The 26900-nt window shown below is 30.3% G+C and overlaps 1 protein-coding gene across 3 annotated transcripts in view; it reads left to right on the top strand.

Annotated features, from left to right (window-relative positions):
- LOC129966567 (putative leucine-rich repeat-containing protein DDB_G0290503) overlaps positions 1-26900 on the top strand; it is a 206199-nt gene that overhangs the window by 48662 nt on the left and 130637 nt on the right. For all 3 annotated transcript variants that reach the window (XM_056081022.1, XM_056081023.1, XM_056081024.1), the window contains exon 3: positions 8399-8494. In XM_056081022.1, the coding sequence (XP_055936997.1) occupies positions 8399-8494 (96 nt within the window). The remainder of the gene's footprint in view (positions 1-8398; positions 8495-26900) is intronic.

The following is a 26900-nucleotide window of genomic DNA, read 5'->3' as shown; positions in this document are numbered from 1 at the left end:
ATAGCAAGTACAAAGTGACTCACTCTCAAAGCCATTTTTCCGCACCGCAAAATGAACAATACTCTCCAACAATCCTATACCCACAATCTTTCACATTCATAAGCTTAAATTATAATTCTAAGCACTAATAATCCATTTGAAAGTTCAACATTTAATCAACTCCTGACTGTCATCGTTCACCTTCTTTTTCAGGATTCGCCTCGAATCTGTGTCCTCCTTCAACATTTCTCGCTGTCTTCGTTCTGCATTTGTTTTCGTATTTGCGCGCAACCTGACTATCTCCCTTGGTTAAGGGTTAGTCAAGGGTTCATTCCCTTGTATTTCATCTGCCTTCCTTTCAGCATCTGTTCAATTCCCTCTGTATTTTTTTTTTTATTGGATGTGTGGATTCGAATACTTTTTGCAGCTGACGATTATAAAGAGCTCTTCTTACAATGTATGATTCAAAGTTCATAAAGTGTGGGAGCGTAGAAATGGATGGCAGTGACACACTGGCAGAAGTTTATTTGAGTTGATTAAAAATGTGAAACTATTTAGGAAGAATACAATGTTCTCAGAAATAGGCATTGTATCAAAAAATATTGCAAAATAGAACTTCAAAACAAAACAAAAATCGAAAAACTAATACATTTAAAGCTAAAATATCGGCTAATGCGACAAAATCGTTATGAACATGTTTCATGAGACGGTAGTAATATGGAAGAGTAAAATTTCGCAGATGTTTGCTGAAGAAACAAGCTTCGGCTCATAATAAAAAGTCGTTAAAATTCAGGAAAGTATTCAACAATATAAAAATGCGCTTATTAGAAAAGTGGTTTTCCGAGTTTTGCAATAATATAATATTATTAAATGAGGATAAATGCGGACATTTTGAGGAAAGGCGCAAAGAAAACCAGTTCAAATTTATTACTTAACTAATTAAAAAAAATTAAAACGAGTTTTAAAATAATTTTAAAAGTGTTGCCAGTTTGACAAATACAATAGTGTGTCAAATTTGTAAAGATACGTAAAACAGTCTGAAGGAGGGGATGGAGTTGCATAGCGAAGATATAAACAGATAAAGCCTGTTAAATATAGATGTATACAGATATAGCACCAAACAGTCTCTTTTATGTAAAATTCTTCACATTTTACTTTAACCATGAACTTAAAATATTTATATAAAATGATTGAGTGGTGAACTAAAATTATTTTAGAAGATTTTAGATAATTACGACTCATTTATTTGGGACACCTATTTATTATTCTAAAATAGTAAAATCCGAAGCTTCATAATTCGATCCGTTTTAGTTGCGGTGAAGTGGATTATTTTTTGTTAAAAATATTAGTGAGCAAAGAATATTTTACTTATAGAATGAATAAGATGGGATTGCCTAAAGGTTTCCTACGTTTTCCTTTTTAATGAATGGGCTGGAACAAAATAAAATTTAATTCTTTTCTCCATTTTTAACACATTTTTCTAATTAGAAATATATGCCTATTTTTAACTGCTTAGGAATGAGTTTGCGGGCCAAGATTAAAATGGACATTATGCATATGGATGAATAAAAATATGTTTTGAAATTTTTATGTTGCCTGTTGTTGCAGATAAACAATCAAGACAAAATTCAAATTCAAAATAAATAATCTATAAAATTCAAAATAACTTAAAGATTCTTATATAAAGAGGATTCTTCAGAAATAACTTAAAGTAATGCAAAGTTTTGTGTTTCTATTTCATAAAATAACAAAAAAAAGATGGAAAAAATAACATTTTTGAGGATTAGATCAAAAAATATTCTTATTTTTATAAATGATTACCAGATATTAATTTATATTAAAAATGGGTATACCTTAATCATCTCTAGACTTCACTTGCCATATAGGGTTACGCTCTAGGTTTTAATTTTCTAGAAAATCTTGGGTGATTAGCAGCAACGGCATTATGTTTCCAGAAAGGCGTGATCTACGGCTTAAGCCATTATTCACGTTTTGATTATACAGCCATCTCAGAAGGAAATTGAGCACATGACGTCTCTTTCAAAATGGCTCGGGGGCTCTCAGAAGTTTCTGTAATATTATAACTCAGACTAAATGATTCTATAGGAATAATTAAGTAACATTTTATGATTGTTGGGAATTGTTTACAAGCATATATAGCATTATTTTTTGCTTTAAAGCACATCAGCGTTTAAAAAAAATATGGCATTCACCAAAAGCGGACGGAATATTATTTTGGGTGGAAAGATGACAATATCTCTCATGATTTTTTAATTAATAAATAAAGAACTATGATGTCATTCAGTTTACATACTATTCCGAGAGAGGATCTGAGGCTTGCAAATAAAAAAGTTGTCTCCTAAACTTTGTTGCATACTCTCTAATAAAGATTGTCCTCCAAGAATATGCCTTGCATTGCATTAGCATACAATAGTTGCGAAAATTTGGCTTGAATTTAGCTTTGCTACTGAATCTATCATCTGAACCTTGGCGAATTTTGTTGCCAGTAATCTCTGACATTCGGTTAAAAGTATCCGAAAATCAAATTTGTGTTTTAGACACTTTTTCTCCAACCGATTAAAACCACCATTTGACATAAAACTACACTTGAAGAAGCAAATTCACAGACCGAATTTGATATATTTAAGTCATCCCGTGTTTTGAGCTATCGCGTACACATGTTTCTGAAAGTACAGACTAGCAAATCGCCAAGCCCTTGTTGGATTCGGCTTAAATTTTTATAAATATCTACATTATAAATGTCAAATCTGTGTACATAGTTTTATCTATATAGCTGTCTTCCTTTTATAGTTATCGTTTTAACTTATATTCGGAAAGACGGACAGATAGACTTCTTCTGAACAGAATCAGAACAAAACTGGATGGAAATTTACAAATTCATTGTAAGACCGACATTTCATCCGTCTTGCTCAGATTGTTTTTCAGTTATCTTTGTCACAGACAGACGGACGGATATACAAACATTTTCTAAAAATTTGTTTTTTGAATTCAGTGAGGTCTAAAAAGTGGAGATTCGTTAAAATCTCAAGTTCGAATTTCTTGACAGTTAAAAATGCTTTCTCAATACTTCATATATGAGAAAATGAAACCTTCTATTTCCCCCACCAACTGTTTAATAGTACATTGGTCAAGTCAATTACCCGAGAGAATACAGGCATTACAATTTCCGCTATCAATTTTACTTTTCGTTACTTTGATACCTAATTATTATTGATACTTAATTTGATACTTAATAATAGATTAATTGAACTAAAGTAAATCCGTTAATTGCTAATTAGGGTTTGGAAATAATAAGCAGCATACCGTTTTGAAGAAAAATATGAAAAAATAATTTCACAAATCTTGTACATCAAGAAGTGGATTAAAAATCGATTGTAATATTCCATTTCTTCAACATAATGCAAATCAAATAAAAATATAAAAATAATCTATTAAAAGTATTTACCTTTAGAGGGTTTTTTTTTCATGTAAGAAATATTTATTTTTCATAAAAACATCCTGCTAGGATATTATGCAGTAAAAGATTCATATCAGACTCTTAAATTGCTGAATGCAATACAAATAATACATTTATTCTTTTATAATATTTGCTTTTTAGTCTGACATTAGGCTTATAATTAGTCCATGTAAAGAAATTCTTTCATGTCATGTTTAGGATCCTACTGTACCGAACATTGAAACCATTCCCATATCAAGGCTTACATTTCACAAATTAAGAATTTAACTTACCAATAAAGGATAAAAAATTCAAATATGAATCACTTATCAACCATCAATGGGCTTCAAAATTTTTAACACAAAAATTCAGTAAAGATCTTCCTGTGAAGATGTAATAAAACATATTTTACCTTAAAGGTCCTATCATTTAAAAAACAAAACACAAAAATGCAAAGAATTTTTCTTGAAGAGGTAAAAATATTATATTTCTCAAAATTCCTTTTCAACTCTTTTTTAAATAAATTCATAAAATTTAATTTAATTTCAGATAAAAATGGATCACATAGAAATCTTCTTTTTTAATAGTTACAGCTATCGAGTTTCTATAGCAGTATAGATTTATAACTATTTATGAGCGTTCCATCCGTATCTATAATAACCGAGGCTGATTTAGGGGAAAATGATTACCATATGAATACCACAATATTCCGAGTGAGTCCTGTGGCTACTGACTCTATTAACCCTTTCCGGTCCTTTTGATCTAATGACTATAGTTACGGTTTGCAAACAGACGGTTGGACAGCTCAGTAATTGCTTGCCATGAAAGCTCTAATTATTAATTGCAATAATTTCTTGCATTCAGCAACTGATTTGTGTTGAAGTAGCCCTATACTCGTTAATGGAAAGATATATATTGATTAAATATAGAATAAAATATGTTAATGCATATGCATTATTTCAGTGATAATTGCTCTATAAAAATTGTAACATCGAGATGTTAATTAAAAGAGAAGCAATGAATTAATTTTTTTTTATCTCTACGTATATTGATAAATATCCAACAAAAAAAGCAAGTGATTAAAAAAATGAACGTCTGAAAATATACTGTCTGATACACTATTTACTGGAAAGAAACCGGCAGTTGAAATGTATAAAAAATATGTATATACTGTTAAACAGAATTTTTTTCAGACTTATTTTATATTTTAGTGAAACATTTGTTGTTTAAAGTGTAAAATGTTATTTCAGTCATATTACTTTTTCTTACATTCTAATATACAAAGAAAAGTATTGTAATCGCCGAAAAACTCGATTTCGATATTTTGATGAATCTTTACTTTTTATATTACCCTAAGTTTTGAAAAAAAAGACATTTTTGGATTTATGTCCGTCCATTTCTAAACACAGCAACTCGAAAAAGGAATACACTACGTGAAAAAAATAGATGTGTGGCCTTTATTTCAAGAATTATCTCTATAAAATATCGAATACAATCTATTCAGTTTGTTTCTTTTCTATTCTTTTTTTGAAGATAATAACTTTTTCTCATCTCTTAAAATGAACATTACAGTTAATTATAAGAACAATCAATGCTATTAGTAATAGTCCATAGTAATATCCATAATTATCTGAAATGAATGACAGTTTTGTATTTTATTTCATTTGTATTGTTTTAGTAATACATTATCATAAATGGATCTCACTGTACACTGTTTTGCAAATGCATTTTTTTGTTGTTAATCAGTTGTTGAAAAAACAAATATTTCGGTCTTAAGATAAGCTAGATTTCTTTGATATGCCAACAGAAAACAAACGTGCATGTATTTAATATCAAAAATCATAAAACCATTATTAATTTTCTATCCATTTTTCAATTCTATTTTCATTTCTTTGTATTTAAATAAATTTATGCATTACCTGTCACTCCTATCAAAGAGTTGGGTCATATTAACAGTACAATTTCGCCTATGACAAACTCAAACGCGTATCCTTTAATGTTATCTAACTTTGTAATGCGGCATTACTTTGTTTTTACTTGATAGAAATGTTCAATAGTTACCAGAATTAAATTGCTGCGGGGCAATCGATGTGAATTACATGACTGCATTTGAAGCGAAAGCAGGTGCAATGACAGTTTAGCAAATAAGTTAAATTTAAGAGTTAAAGGTTCGTAGTGAAGAGGAAAGTGTGACATCTGCTGTTCGTCAAGGTGGCCTTATGTAAAAGTGCCACTAAGTTCTTGTATAAGATCTTCCTGGAGGTGAAGCATGTCCACATTCGTGTTTGGATAGAAGAAAAACTTCTAATGGCACTCCCTTGCTGATACTAGTCGCCTTTGGTGACCAGCTTGTTCACCCAAATTATTGACTTTTTAGGTAGAAAAACGGTTAATATGGAAAACATTAACAAAAAAGCAAACTTATTATTTGGTACAATTGAAAGACATGAATTAAATTATATAGTCTATTACAAATTATTGAAATGCAATTTTTTTAAAAAAGAAACAATGAAATAAAGGAGAAAGTGAAGATTCTACTTCGAAATAACTTTCTAAAAAAGGCAATTTTTTTAATCTTAATTTTAACCCTAGCAAAAGTAGGTTATTGCGTGTTTTGATAGATAAATTTGAAATTCATTATAACAATGTTTTCAGACTCAAACAAAGTAAATATTGAAAATAAAGAAGAGAAATGAAATTTATATTGAATTAAAAAGGTAATTTTTTAATTTTAAAGTAATGAACACGCCATTTTTGTGAGATAATGGTTTTGGAAGATACTAACATGAGTTTCTACAGCCAAGTTACGGCTATTATCCATCTGGCGATGGTTAAAACTATGTTCACGCTCGATAAAACTTTGTTCGATTCTTTTTTTGTAATATCTTTATCATATTCTATTCCCTAATTGAATATAGTTTTTTACCTACACCCTAGATTTTTTAATAATATATTGAAGCTCTGTTAATTAGTTAAGTGAAGAGTTGAATGCAGATGTGAAAAAGCTCAATGAAGCAATCTGAAACGCTTGAATGACACTTTGTCTATATTTGACTGTAGTCGTTCTACAATAAGTAAAAAAAAAAAATCCTGTTCCACGTCCATGCTGTAGTATAGTATATTTTACCTCAAAAGATCATTGATGGGTGGAAAAAACCTTTACATATATGTTGGTCAGCAGATAATGCACTGTACACTATGACTTAAACCCGGTTTATACCTCTTAGAGTAACGAGATGATCGGTTGTAATTTTTTAAAAAGCCTAGCTATGACTTGATAATGTTAATTTTATTTAAAAAATAAAAAACCTTAGCTTTTTACCATCTCTTATGTATCTATTTTTTCTTACTTATAAGATAACATGGATGATCAACAGAACATCTATGATGCCAGATGTGGTTCCGCATTGCAATCATGCAGATCAAAAGAAGGTGCCATTCGTCAGGTTATGCAATAGCGACTGGTTGTTGATTTTCATTCATTATCTCGAATATGGAAGGGCCACTACCAAAGAGAAATGTCCCTCTAATACTGGAAGGGAACGGGAAATAAAGTGGTAGAATTACATGCAACATTCATCTAATTGTATCTTGATAACGCTAGACAACACAATGCACGCCTGACATTTTAGAAAATTAACTTGCTGAAATAGATAAATGTACTATAACTCAAATCGATCGCTATTTATATCATCACTGGATTTATATTGCATGGAAAACAGTTTTGAGATGACAATGAAGTTAATGTGTGCATAAAAAAATAGTGTAATCAGCGACCTCCAAACACACCGAGTGATGATGGCTGCTAAATAGTGATGGCGGTGTATCATGTATTGTGTGAGCAAATTCACCGAAACAATGATGCTCGCAATGTATCATGTATTGTGTGACTGAATCAATGCTTCTGCTTTAAAGATGAGATTCCCTTAATGCTTACCATTACATTATAATGGACTCTGCGTGTCTTTTTGATTGATCTTTTGAATGTTAATAAAACTTTGAATTACACAGTTATTTCTAAATTCTTGGCTGCAGGTCGGACGATTAGAACGAAAGTCCCAAATCCAAAAACGGTAGGCTATGGAGGGAATTTTGTACGCGATTTTCGTAAAAGAAAAGGATATACAAATAAAATATGAGACATAGGTGGAATAGAGTACAAATTTATTGAAAAACCATAACCAAAACAAACAGAGATATAAGTGGCAATATTTATCGTGTGTATCATTATAAATATTGATCTATCACTTGGGATAGCATGGACACTTAAATGTTGTGAAAATATTTGTGTTAATGTTGTCAATTTCTTGCCATCATCGTTGCTGTCAAAACAGTGTAGGATGCAGGTGCAATTAAATCTACGTTGTAAGCATAATCTAGTACATGGATCCTTTATTTTTATTTAATTCACTGATAAAATATCCCTGATAAAGCTCTCTTTTGCAATATTGTAAAAGTAAATTGTTTCTGTATGTCTGACTTATCTTTAAAATGTATTCTATGCTTTTATGAACATTAAGTTTTAAGGGCTTGCATTATTTAATTTTTTTAACTATTCATAACTCATTTTTTTTTATTTCCTAAAACGTTACTTTATTTGCACTTTACAAGAGTAACTTCAATAATTTGCAAAAATATTCGCAATATTTATACATATAATCCTTAAAACAAAGAGAGAAATGTCCATCATCTCGAGCTAATCCACCTGAATTTATTCACTTAATCTTTTAAATGCTTCCTTTCCACAATTAAAAAGACTGAAATTTAAGATCCAAAGCTTAGTCATTCTTGAGAGCTCCTCCTTTTCTTATACAAGTTTAATAAAGACTTTTCCTTGCTTAATCCAACTGGAGAACTTCAGCAAAGAAGTAATTAATTATCTGGCGGACAGCCCTCTCTCTGCTGTCTCCGTCTTGCTCAGTCCGAATGATCCAACATTTGTTCTTTTTTTGTCTTTTTCAGGAGCATCAGCAGTGGCGTTATGGCGGCAATGGAAGAAGACCAAGTTCCAGGCAGTCCTGCGTACCGGCAGACGGAGCGAGCAGAAATACGAGACAGGTACGATTGCAGTCAATGCTTTCCTGCCTTTTGCAGGATTTAATTATTTACTTCTTTGCAAGAGAAATGAGAAGGGGAAAGTTATGAATTACAAAAGAAGACGCATTGGAAAAAGTTTAAAAAAAATAAGAACGTGCTTCGTTCCCCGTTTTAGAGAGAGACAATCATATTTCTGGTGTCATCCAGAAGTTGGGTAATTAGTTTTCAGATACGAAAACACACGCAGATCATTGAGAAAAATTAGTTAATGCCTCTTTTTTTGTTAGTTAGTGATTTATTGTTACGGTGCCTTTGGGATTTTGAAAGTTAAATGCACTGCTAGTTAATGACTCCGGGAGTAATTATGCACTTTCTAATACACTTGTGGAAAAAAAATCGCTTTTCATTTTATTTTTAAGTTGAATTTTGCTCAGCTAATTTGAATTATTCGTGGTTAGTTTTTAATTTAGGGATGCAAGAAATATGATTTTAGTTTCTTTACCTTTTCAAACGATATTTTTCTTCCCTTTCATTTTTTTAGTTCAAATCATTTAAAGTCTTTGAAAAGCTTAAAAAAATTTATGAGTGCAGAACTAGAAGTTTCGTTTTTTTATGATTTCGTGGAATTTATTACGCGTAAAATGGTAATGGAGATAATTCATCTTCATGTGATATTCTAATATCAAATTAATGCACCGCGCCAATTTTAATGTATAATCCATTCAATTTTCCGTTACTTTTGATAAAGTTAAGTACAATTGTTTGAGATTTTTGAAATAATACTTTTACACTATTTTAAAGTGCCTTTGCGTTATGAATTAAAGTACTTTTTAAATTTTATAACGAGTTTCCCATTTTGTTTAATTTGTTAAATTTAAATATAATAAAATTTCTTTCATTTACATTAGAATCATTTGGAATTATTATCACTATTTAGTGTTAATCTAAATAATATTCTGAAATTTTTAATGTAATTATTACGTTTTACTATAATCATTTATTAGATTTTTTTTATATCTTAAATAAGTCTTAATATTTATGTAATGTTAACCTTTTGTAAAAACAGTTCAACCGAGAAATATTAGTATTATATAGGTTTTAAATATTTACTTCTGAATTTTAAGAGTGGATTCTCCCAGTAATTGAAGTATGGGGATCTTTTATAACTCAGCCAGCTCAGGTGCCGTCCTCGTCATTTAACCGAGGTTCAAAAAATTCATAATTTAGCTTTTTAAAAATAGCAAAATGGTAGAGTTCTCATAACTTTACACAAACAATAATACACGCACTTTTAGATATTAAAAATTTTCATAGTTGAATTTTTTTTAAATGGTAAAAAAAAGAGGAATGTGACATTTATATCATATTATGTTGTAATGTTTTTCAAAATGCTTCGTAAATTTTAAGACGAATGAAATACTTTAAAGCAATCGTTTTACAAAAGAGCATATACTTAGGAATAATTCTCCGATTGTCATAATGTTTAGACACTCAGACAAACGTCCTCGTCTGTTTCATTAAGAGTGTAATTTAATTTTTCCAACGGACGATGCCATCTATTTATTCAGAAATGAATTGAAATTACATAGAATATGTGTATATGTGTTTGTGTGTGTGTGCTGTAACCGCTGTTTAAAAAGGACATAAAAGTTTGTTTTGAATTTTGAAACCACATAAACAATGACGAATATAGACTTACATTTGTGGAAGGGATCATGCTCAAGAATATAGTTTAGAGTACTGAAATTTTCCAAAGATATTTAAGGGTGGGGGGACGTAAATTCGCCTGCTCAGAATACGGCTTTTGGGAATTATACTGTGTCGTTATGCGCCATATGACTTTATTTTAAATGCAAAATAAGAGGTGATTTTTCCAAATTTTTACTGATTAATTTCGTAGGAAATAAAAGGAAGTATTGATACATAATTGTTATTTAAAACTTCCTTAATTGCCTACCACTGATATTAAATTTACTCGAAACTTCTACCATATATAAAACTCTGTTTATAAGATATAGAGTATATTACAGGTTTTTTGATAATATATAACTTATAGAACTCTTTTATAAACCCTTCGCTTTGATTCGACTGCATAAAATTTATTTGGCTTAGTATTCATAACAGTTACTGATTTGAGGAGAGTTTCACAGAGTGCTTGAATTCAAGGTAATTAATCTCCAGACATAACACGTGATTAAAATAATGATATGCCAATGAGATTACTTAGTAACTGGTTGTGCAAGATAAACGATGTATTAACTTATTAGATTACAATTAGCTAAAATATCGGGAAAAAAACTAAAAAGTATTCATAACAATCACATTATTCGAATGTCCCCGACGACGAATTGACGGTTCATTAATGAAGTTTTTTTTAAAAATTCTTTTAAGAAGACTTGACATGTAAGTCCTCAAATAAATAGATTTCAAAAAATGAGCCAGTTAGTTTAAAGTTTTTTTTTATTATTATTATTTAGATGCTTCCGATTAAAGATTTTTTATTTTTTGAAACAATCATATACACTGACAAAATATAATCTAATATTTGGGTCAGTTTCCTCCCCTCTTGTACCAATCCTTAAACTCAAATTGTTATGGTTTGGAATGGAGGGAACTGTCAGATTGCAGTTATAAATATTTAAGTGTAAAAGAGGGGAAGAGGAAAGGATTTTGAGAAGCAAGTGAGCTTCCTTTAAACGAAATAAAAACTAAAAATTGTACAATAAAACCTTTTCTCAACGCAAAAATTATGCGCCGAATGCAAACACTTTTCACAAAGCAGTAACAGATGTTAGAATTTTTTTTTTTTTTTTTTTTACAAATATACATTGCAACATCCTCTTTCAACATCAGTGAAACAGACGATTGCAAATTCCAATGAGTCCGAATAATCGTTGTCTACGATCCACAATCCATTTAAACGAATTACAGATCTTAAAGATTGATGCCTCTCAAATAAATGAGACCCATCGAATTTCAAATATTTTCTCTACCTCACATAGATATAGAAGGTATAATAAATGACAACTGCAATTTACAGTACTGGATTGCCACCCAGCGAATAATCGCATTTGTGAAATAATTCCGAGTATCAGTTTAGAGCAATTATAATAAATAATAGCATTGATAGAATCAATACAATCAATTTTCCGCGCTATAAAATGCTATAATGAAACGGAAGCTTCATCCATTTTAAGGAATTTTCAAGTTTATGATATCACCAACCACTTTTGGCCACCCATTGGTTTGTCAAGATTAATGTATGCTGAAACTTTCCTTTAAATACTTTGTGTAACTTATTCTTAATGGCTTATAAGGCAAAATTGTGTAGCTTGGTCTTAACAGCTTTCCCAGAAATATTTTTAAATTTTAAATATTAAGATATATAACTCCTTTTTTAAAACATCTTATACTGTTCTGTTCATTGTGCTAAATATTTCCTTAATTTTCATTCTATAACTTAAAGAATCCAATTATATCTCAGATAAGAGCAGCAATGTTTTAAATGAACCCGAAAATCATTTAGCATTGTTTGATTCTCAAAGTAAACCTTAACTATAAGTACAACAAAATTTCACAAAAATTGTTAAATGTATATCTTCACAGAAATTAAGCACAGCATAGAAATGTCCAGAACAGAAATTAAGCCTATCTTCATCAACAACAGCGAAAGAAAAATTCAAAATTAAATATTTTTAGGAACAATGAAAACGATTTGAGACTTACTATTATTAAAATTTACATTAATAAAATTTACATTAGTTTACATTTTACTACAACTAAATAAATTGTGATAAAATGTGCTTAATTTTTTTTAAATTAATAAAAACCAAAAATGTTGTACGAGTTGTAAATTAGATGCATTGAAAAAATAATTTCTTGACTAATAAGATGATGTAAAAATTATTTTTGTATTGTAATATTTTCGGATGTTATGGCGGAAAAACGCTGAAACTTCGCTTAATTCTTCATTAATTAAAATTCTAATACAAATTTCCAAAAAATCATTTCAAGATGTACACTTCTATTTTCACAAATATATCGTGCTTGCCTAATTTAGCAGCTTTTGGCTTACTGGTCTATCCTGTAGAGCGCCAACACACACTCACGTGCATTCTCCTTTATTGTTAGCAGAGATTTCGCCAAACAAATTTCGCCAAGTGCATGAAACAGCGGACGTGCTTAAGCGAAAGTATAATATCATTTGTTGTTCAAAGCAGCATGGGAGGCCAAAGTAGAAACCTGACTCAGCTCCATAGGAAAAGGACTGGCTGCTTTCCAAAGGGATTTTTGAGAGAAATTGGTTAAAATTTGAGCTTACATCAAAGGAAAGATTGGGAAATAATATAATCAATATGGTAATCAATTCTCCGCCCACCTTCTGTTGCTTTGGAACTGTATTTTAAAAATTTTATAATCAACTAATCGATTAATTTTATTTAATATTGCAAAAGGTTATGTATGCTTTTGAATTTGAAAAAAAAATGGACTATGGTATATTATAATAAATATACTAATGAATGATATAATTTATTTAATATTAGAAAATATAAAAAATATAAAACACTGTTTTATTAGTGTATTAAAATGTAAAAAATATATATTTTTTAATAAAAAAAATCTTGAAATCAAAACAAAAATCTTAAAAACGCACTGTTTTAGAAACAATACGTGATAGAATTAATCTACGGCGAGAGTTAAGAAAAAGGAACTTCACTAGTTGCCTTTCATCCAAATATAAAAAAATAAATATTAAAACTTGCAATGTGTGTAATTAATATTCAAATTTATTTAAAGTACTTCTTTCGAATTTTTCTTTTTTTATAATTTTGCCTTTAACCTTCAAATTTTTGCTACTAAACGGTTGCGCTTTAAATTTATCTACACAAATAAAACCTTTTAAAAATCCATTTTCGTTATTTTAGATATAAAAGCGATATTTGTATATGTAAACACTGTTTACTACATATATAATAATAGTGTTTACGCATGTATTATAAACTTATAGCCTTTTACACTCAAATGGTTAAATAGGATGACTGGTAATTAATATTTTATGCCGCTTGATCTTAATAGTTTCTTCAGTAAAGCATTTTATATTCTCGGAATTTTGAAAATCATACTATTTTGTTGTTTGTTTGTTTCTTATGGCACTTGCCACGGACAAGCCTGCTGTTCAAACACAGCCGATTTAAGCCTAAGGGGGAGCGCCTCTTGCTTTTATCGTAGCGCCAACTAGGGCCAAGAGTACGACTTTACTACTCACGCATCACTCATTCGCTTGCACAACCCCTTTTTACAGGCGGGCACATTCACACATCTCACAGATAGAACAGGAAGAACAATCATGCCCAAACCGGGACTCGAACCCGGGACGCCCAGATCACGGGGAAGATGCGCTACCCTTATGCTAGGACGCCGGCCATACTATTTTAAAAACCTTATACAGTTCTGTTCAGTGTACTAAACATTTTCTTAATTTTCTTTCATTTCTCCTAAAATCTGAACTTTCATTAGAAACGAAGGTGGTAAATTTCAACTAATGCAAAACTTTTTGTTAGATGAACTTAAAAAAGCTCTTTTCTTTCAATATATATATATATATATATATATATATATATATATATATATATATATATATATATATATATATATATATGTATAAGTGCAGGGGATAGAATAGTTCAGCATTGAAGTCTTATGTTACTAGAGAATATCTTTTTCATAATTTATGCAGTACCTCAAAGAATTTATTCAATAAAAATTTCTCTGGTTCACTATCAGCTTTCAGTTTTAGATGCAAAACAATTTAAATGACATAAATAATAATATTTTATTTTGTTTCAGTCAATAAATGTATTTCCGGAAAAAAATGAAATCTCAATTTTATGCAATGTTTGAGCCCTATGAATTATATTCTGTAAAATATTCTTGACTTTTAAACAAGCAACCAAAAAACTTCAATCTTCGGCAAAATCTTACCGAGGAGGAAAATCGCTATTAATTTCTTTATTTTAGACGAAGTCGCCTTGGGGTAGCTCCGGGCGTTGATTGTTTCTCTTCTTCAAAATGATTAAAAAAAAAAAAAGAATTCTAAAATCGAGCGTTTTTGAAAAATTGTGACACAAAAAAGTTGAGCTGTTTTACTTAAAATATTAGTGTCTCGAGACTAATTTATTAAATATGGCTCATATGACCAAAGATAAAGATTTAAATTTCATAATTACTCATAAAAATTTTAAAATTTATAATTCATCAGAATATTTGTTGAATCAAACTGCATATTCTAAAAGGCCTTATCCTGAAAGGTTTAAAATTTAGTTATTAAACCCCCATTATAGTCCTGTATATATCCTTACTTGCCTTTAATAATTCAGAAATATTTAATTAATGATATAGGCATTTTAAAGGTCATAAAATATTTTACAGTTATTTTTTTTAATAAAAAATATCATGTTTCATATTTATATCATTTAAATGCAGACATGTGCTGATAAATACAGTTTTCTAGGTTTAATTTCTAATGAAAGTTAACTTAATCTTTTAAACTGTGTTTTTTCCAATGTACGGGCAACACATTGATAAAAGCTAATCTTTCCCATTCCCACCTAACATGCCCGGGCAAGTTAAATTTTTATTTTATATGATATACATAGTCAGAAAATATTCTTAAAATATTTTTGAAAGTTTTTTAATAATAGGGAAAAAAATCAATTGGGAAAAAAAAATAATGTCAGTGAAAAGATAGATTTTGAATTTTAAAATGATGTAAAAATTAATTTTGTGCAATATATAATAATAATAGGCCCTGAAATTATCGTAGAAAAGGTTAAAACTTCTCTTAATTATTTAGAAATTTTTTTAAAAAAATGGCTCCGATTTGCAAATTTTCAATTTATGTTTCTTTAGGCCAAACGGTTTGATCTATAGAATGCCAATTCGCACAAATACATTCATCCTTATTGTCAGTAAAAATAGAGATAGAAATAAATATGCAGATTAAAATTATAATTTAAGTATATATGAATTATTTTCATTAATTGGTTCCAAATAAAAAATGATATTGAATTTGTTCGAAAATTTTAATTAACGGCATTTGTTCTTCAAAATGAATCTTAGAACTAAACATTATTAACATTATTAAGTTCAAAACTTATTCAGGCATTTATTTAAAAATTCCACTTTGTTGGTTGAATGGCTTAAATAGAAGGGAAAAAATGTTTGAGATATCTTATGATTTATGTTAATTGCTTCAACCAGATTCCGCAAACAATTAATTACCAAAAAGCTGATAAAATATTTTTAAGTTTTCTTTCATAATTACTGAAATCTTCGTTGAAGTGTTAAAAGTTCCGGAAGCTTTTGATAAATTAGGTACACACTCATTCTGAAAGGCTTCTGTTAAAATGGTTATTTTTAAAGTAGTAACTCAAATCCTCTGTAATTATTAAATGTTTTAATTATACCACTTATATTGAAGTAAAAAATAATTCTAATGGTTTATTCTTAAAACTTTAATCTTTTTCAATGGAAAATGTGAGAAAATTATATACTTGAATTTAGATTCAATGAAAAATATTCAGAGAAATTATTATTAGAATAACCTGTTTTGGTTTTAAACGCTTGATTAAATGAGCCCCATTTATAAAAAGTAATGTATTTCTGGAACTGTTAACAGAACTTTATTTTTATAATTAATGACAGACAGATACCACTGTTTTTTACATTATTATGTAAATGTACATAATTATGTACGCATTTTTACTGAAAAATATCAGAATAAACAAAATGTAAAGAATATATTTGTTATAAAAATAGCAAAATAAAACTCGCAAATAAATCCTTTAAATGAAATTTAAGTTTTATTATCAGAACATTGTGCTTTAACAATTCATGTTCAAGCCCATTTCTGCTTATAGACTCATACATGATTCAAAATGCCATCCATAAAAACTAAATTTCCTACTCCGGATGAAACCATAAATCCCCAAAGCATGACAGAGTCATCACCATGTTTAACTGTAAACATGTCACCACCATGTTAAATTTTTTGAATCCAAAGCAGTATTGGGGTTTCTCCATATGGTGCGATGGCTGTCACGGCCAAAAATGTTGAATTTTCTTTCATAACTAAATATAACTCTCTCCCAAAAGTTAATGGTCTTCACTTGGTGAGTGTTTGCAAAATCCAAACGCTTCATCTGATTTTGCGAGCTGATGAACGGTTTCCTTCTAACAACATGACTTTTATGTCCAGCTTGTCGAATTACATTTCACACAGTTTCAGCACTTACACTTCTGCCTATGATTTGAGAAATTCCTGCAGAAAAGTTTGATGAACCATATGGTTTACTTGGATATACTTCGCAGCAATCTAAAGGAAAGGGCTACAAATTTTGATTTGGATAGAAATTTCATTTCCTAGCAGGACAATAACTCGAAATACACTACACATAACGTCAAAATGTGGTGTCTTTCATTGTAAATAGAAGTTAGACGCACCACCACAGTCCCCCGATATCAATGATATTAAAATATTGTAGAACCACACTCGAAACAGCGATTCAAACATAAAATTAGAATCAAAACCCATTTAAAACAAGTGCTGCAAGAAGAATTAAAAAATAAATATCTTCAGATACCACCAAAAATTGTCAGATCTGTACACGATGTTTAGAGGTCATTATAAAAGCCAAAAGACATGTAACTACATATTAACACTTTCTTTCTATACGAGATTTACAAAAAATTCTTAGGTGTATTCTCAATTTTTTGAGACAAAAGGCTGCATATGTTTATTTAAAATGCTTCTGAATTTAAATTTAGAAGTTTTTCGATGATTTTTATTTTTTATTTTTTAAATCGTTTGTTATGTGTAAAAATAAAAACATGTTTGTACTTCTCGGTATTGTGTTATTTATATTGAAAGTCAGATTTATCAAGTAAAAGTAAGGTGTACTCTCAATTGTTTGAGCCACTGTATATAATTAAATTGCTAGATTAGAAAATACAACTTTTTTGTGCAAAACTGAATTCATAGCTTTATGAAGTGACTTTATTTACGTTTTCTCTTACACGGTTTTCGAAATTAGTGGTATTTTAAAATGGGCACATTGGAGTTTGTTTCCAGTTCCATATCTAAATTATTCATTTTTCAATTTTTATATTTGAAATCGTTCATAACATTAAATTGTCTGCTTGCAACAAAACAAAAATCTTAAAATATCTGTTTACAATAAAATAAAAAGCTTAATAAAACATCTCAAAGAACTTTTAATGTCAGACTAAAAAATCTTATATGCCTTATATCCAACGCTTTAAATTATTTGAGTTCTTGAATGATGTCGTTATTAATTTCCCAGCATATTTATGATGAATATCGTCATAATGAACACATACAAGTTTTCCTTATCGCACATCTTTTAAATGTGCCATTTTAAGCAAAAATTTGGCATGAATGAGTTTATATACACCTAAAAGCATTTATCTTGATTAAAAAAGAACTAAGTTAAGCAACTCATTAAAATAGATAGTATGCCAAACCTACAGTGATAGAATTTTTTTTTTTTTTTTTTTGCCACAATAAGCAAAAAAATGTTTTTTTAAAAAAAGTTCTTCACAACATCATTTATAATCATTTCGCGTAAGCAACATTTAAAAACCGTGATGGTCTCGCGCAACGGTATTAAAAGTTATTTTTCAAAATAATGACACTCCGGAGTCAAGGAGATAAGCAAAATACATTGATAAAATGTCTGGAATCCAAAGAACAAAAGATAACTCATGATCTCGGTGAAATTTGGAACGTTGCCATAAGGTGGACGAATATACTTCAGAACGACAATTCGCCATGTTTCTATATATACAAAAATATTTTCTTTTTTTAAAAAAAAAATAAAGATAAAATTTTCTTGCGATAAAATTTATTCAAGGAAAATTTTCCAAACCACTTAAGTACCGATCAAAGAACTGAAAATATTTTTGACTTAATGATATTTATTTTGTAACAGGCATTTAACTTATGCTTTAAATGATCGTCTGCATTTTACAAAATTGCTTCGGTTCCAATTTATTAGAAATTTTTTTCACCATTCTGAGAGGATGATAAGAATTAATTTTATGCAATCACTTTTTTAAACGAATGAGGAACGATGGAAAAGCAAAGCTATTCATAATGTTTCCTAATTACGTTAATTAAAATAATTCAAGCAATAAATTCTCGTAACTCAGTATAAATTATTTCTCTTCCTTCATATTTATTCTATTTTATTTAAATGTGTATAAGCAATGAAGCCATATAAGTAATAAATATGTTTTCGTATCCATTTACAAATGAGCTAAGGTTTTAAGATACCAAATAACTCATAACTTATCTTTTTATTCGCGCCATTTTAACTAGAATGATTGTAATTTTTGTTTAGACTGGAATAGTAGTATGATATTCACATTACATTTTTGCATCTCTTTCATTATAAAGAATGTTATTATGAAACGCAATTCTTTTTCAGGTATGAGATGTCTATTGTATAAAATTATCAAAATGCGATATTTGTAATTCGAAAATAAAGTTTGTAAGAAGTTTTAGAATGAGTGGTCATCCTTGTTTCAGTCCAAAGTTTAATAATTAACGTAACTATTTTGTTCATTCCAATGTCAGAAACAGAGTCAGTTAAGTCAGTTAACAGAGTCATGTAATCAATTAAATTTAAATGAAATATGTGAAATCCATCACTTTGTAGTATTTTAATTTATCATTTAAGTAAAATGTAAAAATAATGTACTTTGGAAATCATTAAAGTGAAGTCATTTTTCTTCCCATCTATCTTTAAAACCAATCGTCTACTTAAAGCACGATCATTGATATATAAAGAGAGTATCCACTAAATCCTTCTACTTTACTTGAACTTGAGAATGACGGCAACTATTACCAGAAACTTGTCGTCTATGTGACCATGCACTCACTACACGGTAAAATCGTTTACGGCGCCGCTTGACGAGAAACAACATAGTTAGCCTTCCTACCTTCAAAGTAGCACAAAATATAGAAAAAAAAAGTTCAGTTATCAAAACTGTAGAGCTTCTTCGATTTAACATATCTCGAAGTCAATAATGCTAAGAACAATACGTATAAAACATATACTTTTTTTTGTAACAATTTTCAACACTTTTACTTCAGAAAAGCATTAAAAATAATACAGTAGAGCAATTAGTCATCAGTAAATACTTCTATTTGCCATGCTCGATATGCTCTGTACTATCAGGTCGCATTGTATTAAGCCACAGGTTCAGAAAATCACGACCAAACAAACTCACGGTTTTTTCAGACGGTTTTTCTTTTCTTTTCTTTTTCTTTTTTCGAATTATTGTACTCAAGATGTCTTTTTGTACTAAACATTACAGTTTTGCAACTGCCTTTTTTCCCGCACTTTGTACCGTTTTCAAGGTAGGAACGTTGTTTGTCTCCAGATGGCTCTGTAACCGATCTCATCATGTGGCGCATGGTCCTTTTACTATACCTACACATCAAGCTTGTGATACTACACTCATGTCCAAAATTAAGGTCACAAAAATGTTTTTCAAAGTAATTCTAAATGGCTGCTAATAAAATTTAAACAAATTATATTTTATATATTGTGAAGGACCGGCAACACGATATTAACCTTTGTTGTGGGAAAAAATGTTATTTAGCATTAGTTTCTGAGGAACTACTGAAATTAGACCGTTTTGGCATCTGGGATATTTGTCTGCAATTTTGGAAATATTAAATTAAAACAAAAAATTTAACATGTTTCCAGAGAATGAGTTCTCATAATCGTTTAGACGATTCATTGAGATGAAGAATCGTTGCCAGGCTTGAAGCTGGGAAGTCTCAAGCGGAGGTGACTCGATGATTACAAGTGGTACCGAAAGTGGTATCCAGGTTGTGGAATCAATGCCAAACAAGTGGTTCTGTAAACAGGAAGGCCGACGAAGGCCGTCACAGAGCAAAGACGCCTGCACAGGATCGCTATTTGACATTAAGCGCACGACGGCATAGGCTGACAACGGCTCCTCAACTTGCTCTTGACCTTGCTGCTGCTTCTGGAATAAGAATTTCCAGACAAACAGTATACAGACGTCTAGCAGAGAGGGCCCTTTATGCTCGGCGACCAGTTGAGTGCGTTCCTTTGACCGTATCCAACAGAAAAGCCCGGTTCTTGTGGTGCCTAACACAGAAGTCTTGGGCACAGCAAGAATGGGGGCTTGTTCTTTTCAGTGATGAGTGGAGATTTACCACACAGAGTGACACTCGTCGACTCTTCATCTGTAGAGAGCGAGAAGCTCGCTATCATCCCTCCTATGCAAAAGAAATCGGCAGATTTGATGGCAGAGGAAATCTTGTCTGGGGTGGCATAATGTTGGGCAGTCGTACACCACTGCACGTCTTTGATGCGGGTACTGTCAATGCACATCTCTATAGAGATGAGATCCTTTAAGCTTATGTGAGATTGTTCCGGGGAACTTTTGGCCGAGACTTCATATTATTGGACGATAACGAGCGTCCACACAGAGCCCAGATCTTTGATAATTTTCCTGAGGAAGAGGACATTCGACGTATGGACTGGCCCTCGAGGTCTCCGGATCACAATCCTATTGAACATGTTTGGGATGGTCTCGGAAGAGCCATTGAACAGCGTAACCCCCCTCCTAATACCCTCCAAGAGTTAAAAGCTGCGCTTTTGGAAGAGTGGGCTTTGTTTCCCCAAGCTTTTATTGACACCCTCATAAACAGTATGAAAGCTCGTTGTGAAGCCTGTATAGCAGTGCACGGTGGTTACACTCCATATTAGACATGCTTTTCTCGAGATAAATGCTTTATCTCTGATTCATAATGTAACACTTTTTGATATACCCTGTATCTTAATTCAAAATTAAAATCTTTTACATGTTGTTATGTGTCTATGTTCTTTCTTTCATTTTAGTGAACCTCTGTGCCAAATTTCGTGGCAACACAGTGAATAGTGTTTCATTTTTCGCAGATTTTATGTTTGTGACCTTAATTTTGGACATGAGTGTAATTGATTTTTAGTTAATATTTGGTAGAAAGACTTGAGTATACGCCTTATGCAACTTCGAATTATTACATAATATTTTTTTTAAAGTGCTAGACAAATGTTTATTAATTTATTTTTTGAAAATAAGCATGAAATGCGTGAGAAATCTTTCTTCTGGAGAAATTATTAGAACTTAATTGCATTACTTTTCTTACATAGTTTTGACTGTTGGCATTTCACTAGATCGTATTTTATTTTATTGCGAAACTCTCAAGATATGCTGACTTCAGAAAATGAATTACAATTTTGGACATCCCATTTTTTTCAATCAAATTTATGTCTTTTGAGCTTTTTTTTCCACATTAGGGATGTTAAAATGAACTGCTAACAAATAAAATAATTTATATAGGTGTAATTTCTCAAGATTTCTCTTCACATTATAATATTTTTAAATGGTCGTTCCTTGCAATTGAAACCTAAACTACGGATTTCGAGATCGTTAAGAAAAAATAGGAAACTTTCAGTGTTGAAAGTGATCCCAAATTTCTTGAAATTAATCTCACACTGAACAGTATATACAATGTGAAATTCAATTTTCAAAGGAATGCTTCAAAAATGTGTTTCATTACGATTTTTCTCCTGCCCACCAAATGCTTGTCTTTCTCACTTCAAATAGTGCCCAGTTGTTTTTCAAGAAAGTGGTGCTGTGTATGCATGCACTTTTTTATTGTGTTTTCAACATAATTATTGAAACTATACATGATTCTGAATTTTGAAAACAATTTTATACGCAGTGTATCAATATTCTGTTTCGGACACTTCTCCGTAATTCACATCGTTTTGAGTATAACATGTCAGCAATGACCATGATTTGGGCGCGTCCAGAAAATTTTAAAAGCACTCTTTCATTGATATGAGTAAAGAATTTAAATAAAAGTTTCAGGATTAAACCTCTTTTACTTCCAATTTACTTATTTCAAACATATATGCATAGTTTTTTATTTCGTATTCTGTAGGATACTGTTAACAAACTAGTATCTTTGACGATTTAGGGTTGAAAACATAAATCTTAAAAAAGCTATGCTTTTTTCAACAATTTTTGTGTGATTTTTGTCTGATGTTCGTATAGTTTAGCATATAAAAATTCATGAAAACAATTTATGAAAAAAAATGAAAAGTTGTTATTTTACAAATGAATTGTTGATAAATAGTAATCTGAAAATATATATTCTGGGAAAGATATTAAGAGAAAAAAAAGCAGAATTTGTGAATAAACTAAATTTAAAACCTCGAAAATCTGATTATTTTAAGATGCAATTTATTTCTATATCAGCCACCCACACATATTTTACTTCTAGGTGAATGCAAAGCCATTTTACATATGCGTTATCTATTCACACACAAAAAAAAAAAAAAAAAAAAAAAAACGTTAATTTCTCAAACTGTGAACAAAAGTTGTTAATAGGAAACGTTTCTGAATTTGCTTTTATTTCCTACACTTTTTCTTGACATTTCTGAGTGTCTAAAAAAAAAGGAAGTTGTGTTTTTAGACGTTAAAAGCATGTGGGGGAGGGGGGGACAGAACAAATTATTCGGTTAATTTTCCTAGCTAAAAGTTTTCAAACTTCAAGAAATGCCAAAATGTAGTGCACTATGTAAATAAAAATAAACTATCTTTAATCTTTTATCTAATTTTACTTTTCTCTCTTTTGCTTTTAATTTTCTACAAAAAAAATTTCTTAGACAGCTACTTTATGCGACAATATATTAAAAAGGGACAGAAAAATAAATACAGCTCACTTAATTTTATTTGACGAGATTCCGGAAGAGTTTTCTTCCTGAATAGGAAGCAAAAACTTCCATAAACTGACAAAATTCTATTTTCTTGCCAAAAATTTGTCTTAGTCTGAGCTATTTACTGCGCTGTAAATCTTAGGAAAGAACAGTTTCGAAGATTAACTTTCCTCTATTGAATAAGAAGTCTAAGCTGTATTTCACTTTAAAAATTACTTTCGGTTCTATATTCCTCTAAATTACTATTCGTGTACAATAAATTGTGAATAACATTTAATAAAGTATTAACTAGTAATTAGTATTAACTAACTAGTAACTAAGAGAAATCAAAAATGATTTATTTATATATATTTATTTATTGAGAATAAACTGTCTTTATTATTATGAATTGTAAATATACATTTGAAATTTTTCTATCTTTCTCCGTTTTAAAGTAGATCTCTATTTGTATTGAAATTATTATTTCTGTTGTAATCCATTAGTGAGCTTCTATTGTTAAATCTTTCGGGTGTTAAAAATAATTTCGATAAATGTTAACCAGAAAAGAATACAAATTTCAATTAAATAGATAAATCTATTGTCGAATATTTAAAATAATTTTTAAAAATTGTCGGAATTAACTGCATGTGTTATCTACATTGATATTATTAAAAAGATAATTCTTTAAATTTTAAAATAGTGTAAAAATCAGTTTTGTGTGATTATATGTTCATAAATAGGTATTACCTTGAAAAAAGCGCAAATCTCATTTAATTTTTAATTATTTAGGTTTATAATTAAAAATTAAAAAATTACTCCTAAATGCACATTTCTACTGTTGTAAGTTTTTACTAAATAAGATCAAATACTCCACTACATAAATATTGTTACAGAAAAGTCTGTCCTGTAATTACTGTTATAATTACTGTAAGATCAAATGCTCCACTAACATAAATATTGTTACGGAAAAGTCTAAACAATCAGAGGCTAGATTAATAGATATATGGTGAAATAGTCAACAGGCTCAATCACATATAAAGAAGTTTATTGAACATGAAGGCACAAAGACACAGACGACCAAAACGTAGCTGAATCATATACAAGAATAGCATTTACAATATACAGCAACACGATAGTAGCTTATCAGTAGTAAACAAAAGCAACAGCACAAAGCGGCCAAACAGAACTCTGCAGGAAGAGAGATTTCATACAATTATTCACGTCTCTCCAATCGTCTGCTGTCTACTGTTACTCGCAAGCTATACTCAACTGCTGACTCACTACTGACTCGACTATACGACTGGCTTCCATGCTTCACACCAAGTTTTGGCACTCGATTCAATCCTCATCTCAATAAAAGCTTGATGTCTACGCAACTGACTCAAAGCTTGTGCATCACTCAACTAAACGCAACTGGCCCAGCTCTGTCTTCCGGTCTTTTATAGCCTCTTAACCAGGGCAGAGAAGGCTCTAGAAAAATCACTTTAAATAGCCTCCTAATGGACCTATCATCATAATTCCCGATGACTCTAGGGTCTTCCAGTTTGTCGCCCTATGATCACCAAGCCCTGGGGAAAGGGGGGGGGTATTATTCTGCAATCTGTTCAGCATCCAACATAGTTGTACATAAAACTGTCTTCCTAACGATTGAATAGTAAATATATGCTGGAAAGTAACCTCACACATTCATAACAATATGCATATAGTATTACACTGGATTCTGTTTTAATTTTAGTAGAGAGTTACAAATACAACTTTTGAAGAATTCTTCCAAATTTCGGCCATATTATAGAAGTTCTAGTAAATTAGAGAAAATGACGAAGAATTGATTGAGAATTCAGAAAATTGAGATTAAAATCAAATAGAAATTATTAAAAATTAGTGATTTCTTAATTATTTTTTGTTAAAATATTTTTACTAATTTATTAAATAAGAATGACATCACTTAAGTTATGAGAAATCATGGCAACGCAATAAAGAAATTTATGTTGCTTATCATTCCCACCATGATGGTGACTGAGTTTGAGCTGCCATTGAATAAATGGATACAAATAAAAAAATAACAACATAAATACTTATAAATGTATAATAAAACATAAATTCACGACATCGCTGTCTCATGAATAACAAGTGACTAGTCATATACAGCACAATAGATTTTTAAAAAAATAGGACGCCATGTATAAAACAAGCCATGGTCACGGATACGGGGGTATGAGACGGCATTCTGTTTTGTCGTTATGGCATACGCACGCTTTGAATGCTGTTTTAGTTCAACTGCTTTGTTATGTCATTAATTTCTCATAAGAGATTCACGGGGAGAAAATGATGGGATGGTCAAACAATTGCCACATCTTAATCAGAAAAACATAATTTTGAAATTATGTCTGTTTGTTTGTGAAACACTTTTGAGCTGGAAGATTGAAATTTGGTATATAATCTACACCAAATAAATAAATTTCTGTCAAATTTTGGAAATCCGTTCACAACATTTATTGTCTGACTGATGTCCGAATACACAAAAACACGATAACTACAAAATCTAAAGTTTCGGATGAATAAAATTTGGTGCTGTGTTTTAACATTTAAAACGTAGATTCGTATGGAATTTTGAACTATAATCCATCAAGGATTCATCGTCTATTTGCATAGGTATTCGCATGCATGTAAACGGAGTAACTCAACATTTAAATAATGAAATAATTATTTAATTAATTATTTCATTATATTATATTTCATTTATTAGATAAATGAAGTTTGATATTTGATGTTGCTGCTAAAATTATAATGATGTAAAATTTTGATTTCTATCGGTCATAATAAAGCATCCAAAATACATACTTGCTTTTCTTTATTTTACTTAAGCACAAAACACTCATGGATCGATTTCTGAAAATAAAAATCAGAGCTCTTATGAAGTTTAGAATTTTTACTGGGGTTAGGTTTAATAGAGCTGGGATGGTGCCTTTACTATGAAACACGATTGAAAGTTTCGTTCAGACTGCACCCTCTGAAAAGTATTCTTTTCTTTTCCTTAATTTACTGTCTAGAATCCGCCACACACACACACATCTCTATAATTTCGTCCTTTACGTTTGCGACTCTACTTTCTATAGCGGAAATTTCTTTGTCTTGAAGTGTAATACATGTAAACAACCGAAATGTGTTAATGAATTTCCGAACAACTTTGTTTATGGAAGAATATAAAAAAAGTAGAAATAGAATACATCAAACATATAGCAACAATAGATGAAATTCCAGCCAACATTAAATGAACTACCCTATTGACTCAGACCTGTTAAAATCTAGACAGTATATAAGGTGAAACAAGAAAACCGACGTTCGGGCTTGGCGATGCATTTCATTTGGCACAGATCCAGGCACAAAAATCTCATTCCAGTTTCGCCCCCTCAATCCCTCAACAACATTAGTCTGCAGGCCAATTAAGAATGCTAATATGCTTTGAAAAGTACTCGGCTTTGTGGCATTAGCTCGGCTCAATGGAATGAAAAGTGTTGTGTTTGCTAGCAGGGGAATGAATCATGCAATTTTGGGCGAGTAAATTTTAAAATCTAATTTCGACGAACTGAATGTTTAAGCGCAAATTCATTTGCTGTTTG

This window comes from Argiope bruennichi, chromosome 4 (assembly GCF_947563725.1).
Source record: "Argiope bruennichi chromosome 4, qqArgBrue1.1, whole genome shotgun sequence".
Lineage (NCBI taxonomy): Eukaryota > Metazoa > Arthropoda > Arachnida > Araneae > Araneidae > Argiope > Argiope bruennichi.
Note: the sequence above shows the minus strand (reverse complement) of the source record. Positions and strands in the feature narration are given on the sequence as shown.